The 14,846-nt window shown below is 43.8% G+C and overlaps 3 protein-coding genes across 4 annotated transcripts; 1 reads left to right on the forward strand and 2 right to left on the reverse strand.

Annotated features, from left to right (window-relative positions):
- The first annotated feature begins 255 nt into the window (after positions 1 to 255).
- Positions 256 to 13,988, forward strand: LOC128739380 (zinc finger protein 83-like). Its single transcript, XM_053834863.1, has 5 exons — positions 256 to 1,020; positions 1,341 to 1,664; positions 12,228 to 12,382; positions 12,847 to 13,500; positions 13,563 to 13,988. The coding sequence occupies exons 1-5, from the start codon at positions 357 to 359 to the stop codon at positions 13,662 to 13,664; spliced, it is 1,899 nt and encodes a 632-aa protein (XP_053690838.1). The 5' UTR covers positions 256 to 356; the 3' UTR covers positions 13,665 to 13,988.
- Positions 1,145 to 2,543, reverse strand: LOC128744334 (zinc finger and SCAN domain-containing protein 31-like). Of its 2 annotated transcripts, XM_053841241.1 has the most exons (3): positions 2,105 to 2,543; positions 1,772 to 2,044; positions 1,457 to 1,694 (listed from the first exon to the last, which is right to left on the reverse strand). In XM_053841241.1, the coding sequence occupies exons 1-3, from the start codon at positions 2,240 to 2,242 to the stop codon at positions 1,545 to 1,547; spliced, it is 561 nt and encodes a 186-aa protein (XP_053697216.1). In that variant the 5' UTR covers positions 2,243 to 2,543; the 3' UTR covers positions 1,457 to 1,544. The 2 variants fall into 2 exon arrangements, with proteins under 2 accessions (XP_053697215.1, XP_053697216.1); XM_053841240.1 differs by having other exon boundaries at positions 1,145 to 2,044.
- Positions 10,321 to 11,916, reverse strand: LOC128744333 (zinc finger protein 16-like). The gene is made up of 2 exons (XM_053841239.1): positions 11,657 to 11,916; positions 10,321 to 11,604 (listed from the first exon to the last, which is right to left on the reverse strand). The coding sequence occupies exons 1-2, from the start codon at positions 11,774 to 11,776 to the stop codon at positions 10,597 to 10,599; spliced, it is 1,128 nt and encodes a 375-aa protein (XP_053697214.1). The 5' UTR covers positions 11,777 to 11,916; the 3' UTR covers positions 10,321 to 10,596.
- Positions 13,989 to 14,846: the final 858 nt, after the last annotated feature.

A 14,846-nucleotide genomic window follows, 5' to 3' on the forward strand; every position in this document is an offset into this window, starting at 1 on the left:
CCACAGTATGATCGCGCGTAGAGAAAGCTCTATGCTTTAGAAAAGCATGGAAGAATACAAGACGAATACATACGTAAGTCGCGCACACTTATGTGACTAAGTTACTCAAGTTTGGCTTAATTTCCCGCCCTGTTCGAGTATGTGTGCTAGATTATTTGCTGATCTTCTGCATACCTATGCAATAGTTAATGCAGTTTGTTGTATGATCGTGTCATGTCAGTTCTGTCTAAATGTTTGATCGGATAAACAGTGAACTAAAAAGCTGATCCTTATTGTTCTTCCGAGAAAAGTGATAATTGCTCAATGTTGTGGGATTTTTTTTACCGGAAAATACGACAAACACAAACCAACTTAAGATGAAAAAATCAACAGAGATGCGCATTGAAGCCACTGACGAAGTATTGGTAACAAATAATAATACCATTGAAAAAGTGAAAATTCCAACTGATGAGGGGATCGCAACATCGGACGGATCCTCCGCGGAGAACGAAATTTCAACTGGCGTGTCGGAAAAGCCGCAAAAGCAACGCCGTCGGCAGTGCGATTTTTGTGGCAAAGAGTTCAATGCCAGCACGGACCTGTCACGGCACCGACGAATTCACACCGGGGAGAAACCGCACAAGTGTACCATCTGTGGGAAGGCTTTCATCGCTTGCAACCAGCTAGCGCGCCACCTTCGCATCCACACCGGAGAGCGGCCGCATGAGTGCGATGTCTGCGGCGGACGATTCATTTGTGGAGGCGATCTGAACAAGCACAAGCGAACACACTCCGGTGCGAAACCGTACGGTTGCGACATTTGTGGCCATTTGTTCAATCAGCGAAACCATCTGCTGTCCCACCGGAACATCCACACCGGTGATCGACCATTCGAGTGCGACATTTGTGGCACTAAATTCACGGAAAATAGGCGATTGACCGTGCACAAGCTGACGCATACTACCGAACGCTTCCACGAGTGCGACATTTGCTCCAAACGGTTTGTGTCGAAAAATGCCGTCAAGCGACACATGCGAGTTCACAATATCAAATAAAGTGGTCCCTACGCTATATAATCAATAGGAATTTTCAAAAATTGGCAATAATACTTCAAAAAAATATTTTATAATAATAATTTTAAGTAAAGGTTACAACTACTTGAAAAGAGCTTTATTTACCTAATAGGTATTAAACAGAGGAAAATGATCGAATAAAAATTATCGATAATACTGTTTATAAATATTTTGTCGTGATTCAAAAAAATACATCCAACTCTGACTTAACGAACAATCCTAAGGCCGCAACAAACGACTACCTAGCAGTTCTATTTTTGCGTTTTCGTTATCAATTTATCCACGCAGTTATGAGTTTTCAACCGCTCGGCCCGGGTGAATCGTTTGCCACAGAAGCCGCAGGCGTGCCGCTGCTCACCGGTGTGGATTCGCTTGTGCCGATTCAGGTGAGTTTGCTTGGCAAATGCGCGACTGCAAACGGCGCAGACGTGCGGCCGTTCACCGGTGTGCACACGCCGGTGTTCGATCATATTGATTTTCTGCGTAAAAGTCTTACCGCAAATGTCGCACTGGTGCCGACGTTCGCCCGTGTGCACGAACCGATGGCGGCTCTTCATACTGGATGTGGCAAATTTGCGGCCGCAAATGTCGCACTGGTGCCGACGTTCGCCCGTATGCACGAACCGATGGCGGCTCTTCGTACTGGATGAGGAAAATTTGCGGTCGCAAATATTACATTCGTATTTAAGATCGACCGTCCCACCATCCTTTATGTTTACCTGTGACTCAAGGTTCGACCAAAGCGATGCATCCGAGAAGGATTGTTCTGTGTAATGTGTGCTTTTTTCATCATCATCATCATCATCCGTGTGTTCGATTTTGATTAGAATTGACTCGATTGGAGTCATTTCGTCCGTGTTTTGAACAGGAATAGATTCGTTCCGTAAGAATGTATCAGACTGGCGGCAACGATCTTGGAAACGTGCAGCTATGGTCAAATCATCCAGACAGGCTTTACAGATATTTTGGGGCAAACAATCGTCGTTCGAAACCTGTAAAAAAATCGACCTTTAAGAACAGTTGCTTGTAAAATTTTAACTAATCATAATTACCATAACTCCACTACAGCTGAAAATTAAATCGCTGATCGGACGTCCAAACTCTTCCAGTTTTACAAATAGGTGGACAAGGCCATCTTTCTGTAGCATACAGCACCGACAGCATTCGGACAAGGAATCATTTGCAGACATGGTAGTATGATGTATTTTGGAATAGGATTGCTGAATGGAAACTTTCAGCAAACCGTACAAAATTTTGATGTTTAAGCCACTCTACTGAATGTTGACGCTGTAGGTCACACTATAGTATTATATGAACTAAAAAATTTTATTAGTCGTTTTATCACTGGCCCACTGGCGAGTTTTGCATTTGGTTCAGAAGCAACAGTATTCTCATTTGGAAAGAATACTTGCACGCCGTTACTGCCAGCAGTATTTGCAGATTATTGACCCAATTTCCAAAGATTGGTTGCTGTTCTATCGCGTCAAATAAGAATTAAACTCAGAAAGATTCCAACTTCGGTACTGCTACCCTCTTACCATTACCAAAACCAACCTGCCAAAACCGACCGAACTATTGTTTGTCATGAAAACAAAAACGAAACATCAAAATAAACATAAGTACACATTTACTCAGAGTTGCTCAAAAACTTACCTAAACTATACAATCACGAACGATCGAAATCACATCTAGAGGACATTTTTAACGAAGTAGAATGATGGGTGGATGGATCATTGAAAATGTCTATTATTCGATATTTATTCGGGATATTCAGAAGGCAAGCCGGGAAATGATATGAATTGATTGGCAGTTGACTAAAGACTATAACTGTACATCTCCTCTTGATATATAAATTGGAAAATAATTCACAAATTGCTCCGATTCCGAAAGCTAATAACACTCCTCCTCGACATCGTAGGGTAGGCTGGAATTCCGCTAGCTTCCCTTATAGTTTTACTAACTTAATGCTTGTCAACGCTTTCGCCATCATATCTGCAAACTGATGTTATTCTTATTTTTCATGTCTTTGATGAAGCAGTGTTTCACATCAACATGCTTCGATCGCTGACCTCCCTTCTCGTTTTCTACTTGCCCGATACAGCTCTGATTGTCGTTCAAGTGCTTTCTTACTTACTTAGGTGGCTTGCCGTCCTGTTGAACAAAGTTTCTCCATGTAACTCGGTTGAGGGCTACCGCTCTCCAATTCCTCGGACACCGAGTACTCTCCGCCAGATCTCGCTCCACCTGGTCTAACCATCTTGCTCGCTGCACTCCTGGTCGTCTTGTTCCTACCGGATTTGAGGCGAACACCATCTTTGCAGGGCAGTTGTCCGGCATTCTTGCAACATGTCCTGCCCATCGTATCCGTCCAGCTTTAGCCGTCTTCTGGATACTGGGTTCGCCATAAAGCTGTGCGAGTTCATGGTTCATCCTCCGCATCCATACTCCGTTCTCCTGTACTCCGCCGAAGATCGTTCTTAGCACTCGTCGTTCGAAAACTCCGAGTACTCGCAGGTCCTCCTCGAGCATTGTCCATGTTTCATGCCCGTAGAGAACAACCGGTCTAATAAGCGTCTTGTACAGGGTGCACTTTGTACGAGGACTTAGTCTGCTCGACCGCAATTGTTTGTGGAGCCCATAGTAAGCACGACTTCCGCTGATAATACGCCTCCGAATCTCACGGCTGGTATCATTGTCCGCCGTTACCAGTGAGTCAAGGTAGAAAAATTCATCGACTACCTCAAACTCATCGCCGTCGATCAATATACTACTGCCCAAGCGGCGTCGTTCGGTCTCGGTTCCGCTGGCCAGCATGTACTTTGTTTTAGACGTATTTACCTTTAACCCAATCTATCCATGTCATCGGCAAAGCAGACGAACTGACAAGATTTGTTGAACATCGTGCTCCGCGTGTTGATATCCGCTCGGTTCATAACACCTTGTAGCGCTATGTTGAACAGCAGGCATGAAAGACCATCACCTTGACGAAGCCCTCTGTGTGATTCGAATGAACTTGACAGTCCACCCGAAATCCGAACACAGCACTGTGTACCATCCATCGTAGATTTAATCAGTTTGATGAGCTTCCTGGGGAAGCTGTTTTCGTCCATGATTTTCCATAGCTCTTTCCGGTCGATGGTATCATATGCTGCTTTAAAGTCAACGAATAAATGATGCGTGGGAACTCTGTATTCACGGCCCTTTTGGAGGATTTGCCGCAGTGTAAATATTTGATCCGCTGTAGACCGACCTTCGACGAAGCCGGCTTGATAAGTCCCCACAAATCTATTCGCAATTGGTGATAGACGGCGGAAAATGATTTGGGATAGCACTTTATAGGCGGCATTGAGACCGGTGATCGCTCAATAGTTCTCACAGTCCAACTTGTCGCCCTTATTATAGATCGGGCAGATAACCCCATCTTTCCACTCCTCCGGTAGCTGTTCCGTATCCCAAATTCTAACAATTAGTCGGTGTAGACAAACGGCCAGCTTTTCTGGTCCCATTTTAATAAGCTCCGCTCCGATGCCATCTTTTCCAGCTGACTTGTTGTTCTTTAGCTGCATGATGGCCTCCTTAACTTCGCCTATTGTTGGGGCTGGCACCTCTCCCCCGTTTGTTGCACCGTCGAAATCGCTTTCCCCGCCGCCATGGTTCTCCGCCTGGGCGCCATTCAGGTGTTCGTCGAAGTGCTACTTCCACCTATCGGTCACCTCACGATCGTCCGTCAGAATACTGCCAATCTTATCCCGACACATTTCGGCTCGCGGCACAAAGCCTTTGCGGGATCCATTCAGTTTCTGGTAGAACTTTCGCGTTTCCTGAGAACGATGCAGCCGCTCCAACTCTGCATATTCATGCTCTTCCAGGTAGCGCTTTTTCTCTCGAAAGATTTGGTTTCGCTGCATCTTCTTCTGTTTGTGTCTTTCCACGTTCTGACGTGTGGCACTGCGCATCTTGGTCACCCTCCTACATTCATCGTCAAACCAATCATTCCGCTGATTCCGGGCCACATGCCCGATGGAGCTCTCCGCTACACTGCTGTTGGCTGTTTTGATAGTGTTCCAACAGTTCTCGAGAGACGCTTCGTCCAGCTCGTCCTCTTCCGGCAGCGCAGCTTCGAGTGAATGCGCGTAGTTTGCGGCGACGTCTGGCTGCTTCAGCCGCGCGAGATCTAACCGAGGCTGGGTTCGATACCGAATGTTGTAGAGCCGCGCACGATTATTTCCTTGAAACCCAGCTCACGGCTCCACCACCGAGGAAAATGAGGAAGCCAGAAGTTGATTTTCTGTCCCGTGTGTTCCCGGCCCAGTCTGCGTCGCAGTACACCTCTAATGCAGCGTTTGATGGTCCGAGCTGCACTACAACGTCGAGGAACTAATGGAGATGTCCGGTCATGAATTCACCGCGATATACAGCAAACTTCTTACCAGGCTTTGGTGAAAGTCAGCTAGATGTTGCCCAACACAGTCCACTTGAAACATCCTTTCAGGTGGTTAACGACCAGAATATCGTCAACGTAGATGAGAAGAAGGCTGACAAAGGGTAAACATGTGCATTCCAGCCTACTGTACCAGAACAAAAAAAAAAGTTACCGAAAATGAAAGAAGAAATCTCTCTGGATTATTGGCAACGACCTTTAGCATGAAAACACGGACACGAACAGGGCAAGCTGGCTCAACTTGCAAGGGAAGCTAACCGCCTAAAGCTTGAAATTCTGGGGCTGAGCGAGGTCCGCTGGCCGGGTACTGACGAACACAGGACATCATCCGGGCAAGTCTTGCTCTACTCTGGCATACGAGGTGAAAATGCTACTCGAGAAAGAGGAGTTGGATTCCTACTGAGCCCAGGGGCACATGCGGCTCTGATGAAGTGGGAACCGATAAATGAGCAAAGAATCGTTGCCAGATTCAGAACACGGGTTAGGAACCTTACGGCAATCCAGTGCTATGCGCCAACAGATGCTGCCGACTTGCAGGAGAAAGAGAGTTTTTACAGCCAGCTGAACAGCGTTGTTGAGAAAATCCCGAAGGGGGACATCCAAATTCACATGGGCGACTTCAACGCGAAGATTGGTTCAAACAACGCGGACCTTGAACGCGTCATGGGACGCCATGGCCTAGGAGAGATGAACGAAAACGGGGAGCTGTTTACAGAATTCTGTGGTAATAAAGACATGGTCATTAGTGGATCGCTCTTCCCGCACAGACCAGTACACAAGGTCACGTGGGTTTCCCGCGACGGCCGAACATAAAACCAAATCGACCACATCTGCATTAGCCGGAAATGGAGAAGGAGCCTTCTTGATGTATGCAATAAACGCAGCGCTGATATTGCATCTGACCATTATCTTCTTATCGCTGATACGTCTGCGCGTCGCACGTGTCCAACGACGGGAGAAAAAAGTTGGACGCCGCTACTACGTCCGCCGATTGGAGAATTCTGAGGTGAAAAGAGCCTTTGTCGAACAATTTGAATTTCGAGCCTCGCAGTTGCTACCTGGTGGAACCGTCGAAGAGCAATAGACCGGCATCAAGAACGCCTTCATCACGACCAGTGATGAAACCCTCGGCAAAGCGCGCAGTGGGTGGAGGGAGTGGATTTCGGATGAAACTTGGAGGAAGATCGACGAGCGGAGAGAGGCGAAAGCCGGCATTGAGCGAGCCCGGACCAGATCGGCTAAGACAGCTGCCCGTCAACGATACGCCGAACTGGAGAGGGCTGTTAAACGTGCTTGTAGGCGGGACAAGAGAGCCTGGACTAACTTCCTAGCCAAACAAGGAGAAACCGCCGCCGCCAATGGTGATATCCGTTTATTGTACGATATTTCTCGCCGCATTAGTGGTACCAGGATGAATACAAAGATGCCGCTAAAGGACAGGGCTGGCTGACTGACCGTATAGAATAGCTTAAGCGATGGACTGAACATTTTGAACAACTCTATCGAGTTTCAAATGTGTTTCGAATCAGCAAATGTTGCTGGTCTTCCACAAGCAGCGCAATCGTCGCCTTTCGTCTGGAGTTTCGTCCTCGATGTACTGATCAAGGACTGTATTTCTCCTCTCGATATAAGTTGAAATAAATTCACAGATTGCTTCGATTCGCAAAACGAACATATTTTTGGAATGACAACAGCTTCCCTCTGGGACATTAAATCGTTCATATACTCCAGCGCTAAAAGCTTAATGCCTTCTCCTGTCGACCAATGATAACAGTCTGAGGCTCATGACCTCGGCCAGAGGTATTTATATGACCATTTGTATCAACTTTTTTCTTCTACTTCAGCATAAAACCGAGGGGGCTCCTGCTGTTTCAAGCACTCGTCCGCATTCAACTCGGTCTTGGGCCACTCGTCACCAATTTCCTAGTCGTCTCAGATGTCGCAAATCGCTTTCGAGCTTGTCGAGCCATTGTGCACGGTGGCCCCTCCTGTTTCTGGTGCCGGTGGGGTTGTTTAAGAGAACTATTTTCGTTGCACTATCGTCCGGCATCCTTACGACGTGTCCGGCCCACCGTAGCCTGCTAACTTTCGCTAGTTGTACGATGGGAGTCTCCCCAAGCAGTGCCTATAGGTCGTGATTCATGCGCCTCCGCCACTCTCAGTTTTCAGTTTGTACTCCGCCAAATATCGTCCGCAACAGTTTCCGCTCGAACATGGCAAGGGCGCGTATGTCCTCCGTGAGCAGCGTTATGACTTCAAGTCCATAAAGAACTACCGGTCTAATAAGGGTTTTGTACATTACACGGTGTTACACGGAAAAAATACTTCTCAAATGACCTAGTGTACGTTGTTAGTCACACCTAGTACATCATCAAAACACATTTGAAATCTTCCTACTACCCTCAAAATTTCAAGTTATTGCAAAAAAACGTTTTTTGGCTAAGTGCACACATAGTATCATGAATAACTCAATAAGTTTTCAAGCAATTTTAGGTTTTTTTATACATTTTCGGAAAACTTAGAGGACAAGCTTTCAGAATATATACACATTCACTATGGTTCTACAAAAGTTACACGAGATTTTTTCAATTAAATATGAAATTTAACTACAAAAATGAAATTTTTCTCACTTTAGGGGTCCTTAAAGTGACCCTAAAAAAGACCCACATTCCTGAGCTCAACATCACTTGTTTTATATTCAATCCTAAGACTTTGGTCAAAATTTCAGCCAAATCGGTCAACATTTGCAAATTTGAGACCATTTTTAAGAGTTGTAGAATTTGTTGCTTCTCATATATCACCCGCCTAATCTTACATCGTGTACAAGATGCTTAGTTGTAAGTTCGATCCAATGCAGCTCTGATCAGTTTCGTCACTTTGTCCGGATAATCGTGTTCGTGGATTATCTGCCATAGCTTGTCTCGATCGACTGTATCATATGCTGCTTTGAAATGAATAAAGATGTGATGCGAGGGCACGTTGTCCCAAGCAACACAGCTTGTTATCGAACAGTATAATATTACATATATCAGAACATCTCTATTACCTGAAAAGCGCAAAAAATTTAAGTCTAATGAAACAAGAATTGAAAGAAGTATGTATCAGGTTATTTTATACAAATTTAAAACGTTATTATAGCATAAGCTACAACTTGTTCTTTCAGTAGTTTAAATTTAGTAATGGAGACATAATAAATACTTCGTGTTGACATGTTGACAAAACAAACATTATACATTTGATATGAGCTGTCAAATAAATTCATATTATCCCAAAACATCTCAAAACCTTAATAATAACGACATATGTTTTCAAAGTACGTTTATAGTACTCTTAAGCGACTACTTTCCAGGAATATTCTTTTCTAACTTGTTTTGAGTGTTACTTGGGGTACTCCCGACATTTCTGCAACATCTGTCGGATAGTAAAAATTTGGTCCGTAGTTGCGCGAGCCCCCATGAAACCCGCCTGATAATTCCCTACGAAACCTTGTGCTATCGGTGACAGCCGGCGTAACAGGATCTGGAAGAGTACCTTGTAGGCGGCGTTTACCAGCGTAATACCGCGGTAGTTGTAGCAGTTAGCCGATCACCCTTTTTGTAGATGGGACAAACCACTCCTTCCATCCATTCCTCCAGTAACTTTTCCTCCTCCCAAATCCTCGAAATAACCCAGTGTAGAGCTTTTACTAGCGTTTCTCCGCCATGTTTATAAAGCTCTGCCGGTAGGCGGTCCTTCCCAGCGACTTTATTGGTCTTCAGCAGCCCGATTTCTCGACTTCTTAGAGACAGGTGCTAGGACATTACTATCTTCCATGGGTGCTCCTAGGTTAATTTCCGCGCCATTCATCGAAGAACTGCTTCCACCTGTCGACCACCTCGCGCTCGTTTGTAATTAGATTCCCTCCCTCGTCCCTACACTTGTCATGTTTCGGTGTGTAGCCCTTCTAAGTTTGGTCCCCCTTCTCATAAAACTTGCGCGTGTCATTAGCTCGGAATAGGTGTTCTAATTCTTCACGATCTCCTTTTGGCGGTTTTTTGTCCTCAGGATCGTGGTCAACTTGTGCCTAGTCCGTCGGTATTTGGCCAGGTTCTCTCTAGTGGCAATACGTAGATAATTATTCCAAGCAGTTTTTTCCCCTCCACCGCTTGTTGGCATTCCCCATCAAACCAATCATTGTGTGTACTTCTAGGCTGAATACCTAGTGCCTACTCTACGTCTCAAAATCCAGCGGTTGACGGCAGATGGCGTGGCAGCGGCATACGCTAGAAAACATGACCAAGATGATCAACGAATCGCAGAACATTAGAAAAGAAGACATAGGTGGAGGAACATTCCTGCACCATTGAAACAATTGTGAGAGTTTGGGTGGTTTACAGTTTTTGGTCACTTGAACAAGTTCTTAACAAGCAATTTGTCAAGCCCAACTGGTCGGTGTGAAATCAGCTCGTAAAACAATGTTTTACTCTACGTTCTGAAATTGAATATGTACTGCAAAAATTTACTTGACTGATTTTAGTCTCGGAAGTTATGGATCACCTGTGCTACCATAGGACAGAAAGGAATCTTTGAATTCCCTGGCAATGAGTAAAAAGGATACCTATGGTGTAATGAGACATTAAAAATGTATACGACGGAATTATAACGGTTTCGTTAATCGTCAGGTGCTTTCATTTAATTTTGATATCGTTATTTACAGCAAAAAAAACCGTTGGTTAGTAGCAGAGGTAATCTACTTACAGAGACTATAGATTACAGAGGTGCCAAGACACTCAAAAACCGCTAAGTTTTGAACGAAAGCGGAGAGTTACCTTTATTTATGATGTACTCTCCGTTTTGTTTCAAAATTTAGTGGATGTTGAGTGTCTCGGCGCCTCTGTAATTTATAGTCTCTGTAAATCTACTAGTTCATTGAATTTTAAATCAGACTGAATGGGCCATATGAATAGAACAGTTTACTTTGCTTCCTCCATAGCAAAGCAAACGGTTTTATTCATACGGGCTAATGAATAAATTAATTTGGATTTATCTAGACCGTAACAGGTCTTTGATTAGATCAAATTTCGTGTAGGTACATTTGATACTTTGGATACATAATAAATAAAATTACTTCATTGAATTAGTTATTTTCGCAGCATTGCCATGCCTGTCCAGATGCTTCTTGAACAGTACCTTGGAAACAAATGTTTTTTCGCAGACATGGCACTGATGGGGTCTCACATTTCTGGTGTGAAGCAGCATGTGATGTTCTAGTTTTCCCGGAAGCACAAATTCCTTATCGCATATGTCACATTTGTGTGGTTTTAAGCCAGCATGAACCAGCTTATGGCGTTGAAAGTGCTTAAGGCGAATGAATTCTTTATCACACTCACCACATTTGAAGTGTTGTTTGACTTGATCGTGGGTTAACATGTGCCGCTTCATGTTACCACTTTGAACAAATTCCTTACCACATGCACTGCAACTGTACGGTCGGACTCCGGTGTGAATGCGCATATGGCGCGCCAGATGACCATTTTCAATGAATTCCTTTCCACACACCTCACATTTATACCGCCGTACCGGACCTTTGTGGTTCTTTACGTGCCTCAAGAAGTGGCCGGTTTGAAAGTATTTTTTACCGCACAAGCCACACTTGTGCGGGCGACTTTTGTGAGATAACACATGCCGCTCAAAGTTATCGATTTGCATGAACAATTTGCCACATTCATCACATTTGAAGTACTGGTGCCTTTTGAAAAAACCAACGTCCGGTTCGGAGTTTTCAGAAGGCATTGATTCTTCCGCCAGTTCAGCCGTTGGTTGTTCATTTGGCGGTTCAGTAGGTTCTTCCGTAGAAACTTCCTCAAGACATTGAGAATACTGATCTTCGCATTCCGTGTCAACTATTTCTGTTTTAATTTGAATTGCGCTGGGTGATGGAGATCTGGTAAATTCTGAATCTGGGTCTAGATTAGGACTGGTTTCTTTCAGTGGTTTTTCGACCAAGCCAAATTTGTTGTTTTTCAAAAACTCTTCCGTCTTTTGGCATTGATCCCGAAAACGAGCCGCTATCGTTAAATTATTTAAGCACGTCTGGCAGATGTCCTTCGACAGGAAATCTTGTTCTGAAATCTAAGTTAAAGGTGAGAAAACTGTTTACGTTACCATTTTAAAAGTTCAATACCAGAATGCCTCCGTAGTGCGATAGCATATCACAAATTTGGCTTTCAAACTCCAACAGCGTACCGAAGACATTCGACATTTCGATGTCCTCTGCGAGACAGCACCTGCACCATCCCGGCATGATTTCCAAAAGCTAGATGGCCTTTTAACACGATCAAAGCTTCGAAGACAACACGGGTTAAGTGGAGAATATGTACCGAAAACACTTTTCTGTTTTTCGTACTCGGCACTTCTAAAGTGATTAATTCCGATTCCGGATTGGACTGGGTTCTGCTCCCTGTTCAGCATTCAGCCTCGGGCAAAAATTTTTTACACCTTTGTTGACACTTTTGACAGATCTGTCAAATTTCGTCTCTTCGAGACAGAGCTGCCATAAATACAGATATTTGTGCATGCATAAATTTGGGATCCTACCGTTTTCTCCGGAGTATTTATTTTCTCGATCTAATCTTTTAAATAACATATGGACTACTTTAAAATTCAGGAACATTAGTAGAGCCAGACATCACAGCAACTGAAATAATTGATGGGTCCCAAATTTATGCATGCACAAATATCTGTATTTGTGGCAGCTCTGCTTCGACATTCGAAAGTTTCGAAGAATCGAAAGAATCGGAAGAATCGCAAATGTCGCAAATCGAACGAGGAATGCCCGGAATGCCAAATATTTCGAAAAATGCTATCGCCATCGGTACTGCTTGAAAATCTTGACTGGACATACAGCTCGGTAATTGGCTTTATAATCGTCATATAGACAAAAGTAATGTCGCGGTGGATATTATATGATATAATAATATAATGCATCGGCTCTTGGTTCGGCCAGCATTAAATTCAGAAAATTACCATAATATTTTAAAAGTATTTGGCATCTCTGCCCGGCTTAGGAAAAGGGAAAACCAGGAAAACGGGAAGTATTTATAAACAGTGAGGAGAGGAAAAGCAGGAAAATAAGTAGCCAGCAGTAAGTAACCAAGTTAAGCAAAGTAAAATCTTGCTGCTATATCCACTTTCAGAAATTGACCTGTTGCTTTTTTATTCAAAGGACCAAGTGGCCATCTGATGTTGTATCTTATGGCTGGACCATGTCTTTAAACCTATTGGTTTTTTAATAGTTAGCAACCTATACCTAAGTCAAATATCAAAACAAAAACTTGCAGCTTTCGTTTTACTTAGTGGTTGCTTGTATAGCAGGAGCTGAAACCTAAAATGGATACCCCCGACTGCATTAAACTAGAACCTCTTCCTAACGACATCGAGGTAGAGGTGGATATAAAGGTTGACGAGGGAAGCACTAGCAAGGCAGCTGAGAGCCTTCAGCAGGAGATTCGGTTCGAGTGCAACGTTTGCGGCAAGGAAGTGAAGAATCTGCGAAGGCACAAACGGACCCACACGGACAAACGACGTTATCAGTGCGAGCTTTGTGGCAAGGTCGTTAAAAATATACATGTACACATGCTGAATCATAAGGACATCGAGCGTCGGTTTGAATGTGAATTTTGTGACAAAAAGTTTACCAAGAAGAGTCATATCGATCGACACCGAGAAATTCATACCGGAAATCGGCCACACAAGTGTGGAATGTGTGGACTGGCATTCATTACCAACAGTGACCTGGCGCAGCACGAGCGAATACATACTCGGGAACGGGCGCATCCCTGCGATATTTGCGGAAGAGACTTCATTCGTATCAGTGATCTGCGGCATCACAGACGAATTCATACCGGCGAACGACCGTACAGTTGTACGGTGTGCGGCGAGGACTTCTATCGCAATAATCATCTGAAGCGACATCAAAAGAAGCACGAGCGATTGGAACCGCCGGCAAAACGCGGCCGTAAGAAAAGGGTACGGAAGAGTAGGGGGTTTCTCTTTAAAAGGTCTGACGACAGTCATTTTAACAATTTCAGGATATATCGGAATACATGTCAAAGGAAGCTTACGAATTATACAAATTGGCAAATCAACTGAGCAACAACGAGGCCTGCCTTCCGGCCCAGGCGAATGTATAATGGAATCGGCCAAAGCTGTCGTCTGTAGTCTAACATCTTAGGTCGGTTATTTAATTCAAACGAGACATACATGAAATAGGGTAGATGGACCAAAGATGGATGGATATATATGTCATCAATGTAGACAAATTAATATATAAATATCAAAATAGCGAAAAACGCATAATTTGCCCAAGTTCTACGGTTGAACGTTTTCCGTATTTTACGTATTATTTGTCATACCAATACGGAATGATTTCAGACATTTAAAATGGGTAAGAAAAATACATCACGATAATAGGTACATTCTTACGAATTTGTGGTAATAAAGCAGTTTAAAATTTTCCCCTGTAACGCTAAGAATCTAATTTATGAAATTTGTTATGCAATTACCTTGTATGGGTCCCTTAAAGTCACTTTGTTTTTAAACAATAAAACTACATTCATAGGTTGAGAAATGATCGAATCATCAGTGCTCAAAATCTATCCGATTTTGTGACACTCGGATTTTTAGGTTTTTAGAACTAAGTTTCAATTTTTGAAGCATTGGAATTATCCTATTGTCTTGTAACACGTGCAACACGTCCTCTCATAGTGCAAACAAAACCCTTGTCCACTGTCGTCCACCAGCCACTTCCAAATCTGTCTCCTTTTCGGTAAGCCCTATATAAAGCAAGATGAAACCTTTTTTACGTTTTTAGACTTCCCTCTTGTCAATAGTCACCCTATCCCGCTTCCAGAACCCCGTTTTGTCATCCAGCCACTTGTACACCTGCTGGCCTCTTGCAAGAGAAACTCACTCCTTTACCCATTTGAAACTTCCTCCCCTTCCCCTATTGTAAGAAAACAAATCCACCCTCTTATCAATGCAGGGGCTTGATTCTTTTATGTCAAAGAACAAGTTTGTGCCAAGTTTAATGAAGAACCGACCAGGCCGTCCGGAGTTATGGCGGAACATACATCCATGCTTACGTTCCTCGTCCCCCCTCTGTTGACCCACAATCAGCGCTCTTTCTGTCACGTTGCCAATTATGTATCTGTTTGCTCTCTAAAAATCCCTATAACGGAAAAGAAACAAAGCCATTTTTCCATACATCCTTCATCAGTGGACTGCCAATCAGTCTAAATGCAAGAGGAACGCACAACGCAACCCCTTTTACTTATTTGGAACCTTTTCTCAAACCCCGGTGCTGTTTTCCTTAT

Source organism: Sabethes cyaneus, chromosome 3 (assembly GCF_943734655.1).
Source record: "Sabethes cyaneus chromosome 3, idSabCyanKW18_F2, whole genome shotgun sequence".
Taxonomy (NCBI): domain Eukaryota; kingdom Metazoa; phylum Arthropoda; class Insecta; order Diptera; family Culicidae; genus Sabethes; species Sabethes cyaneus.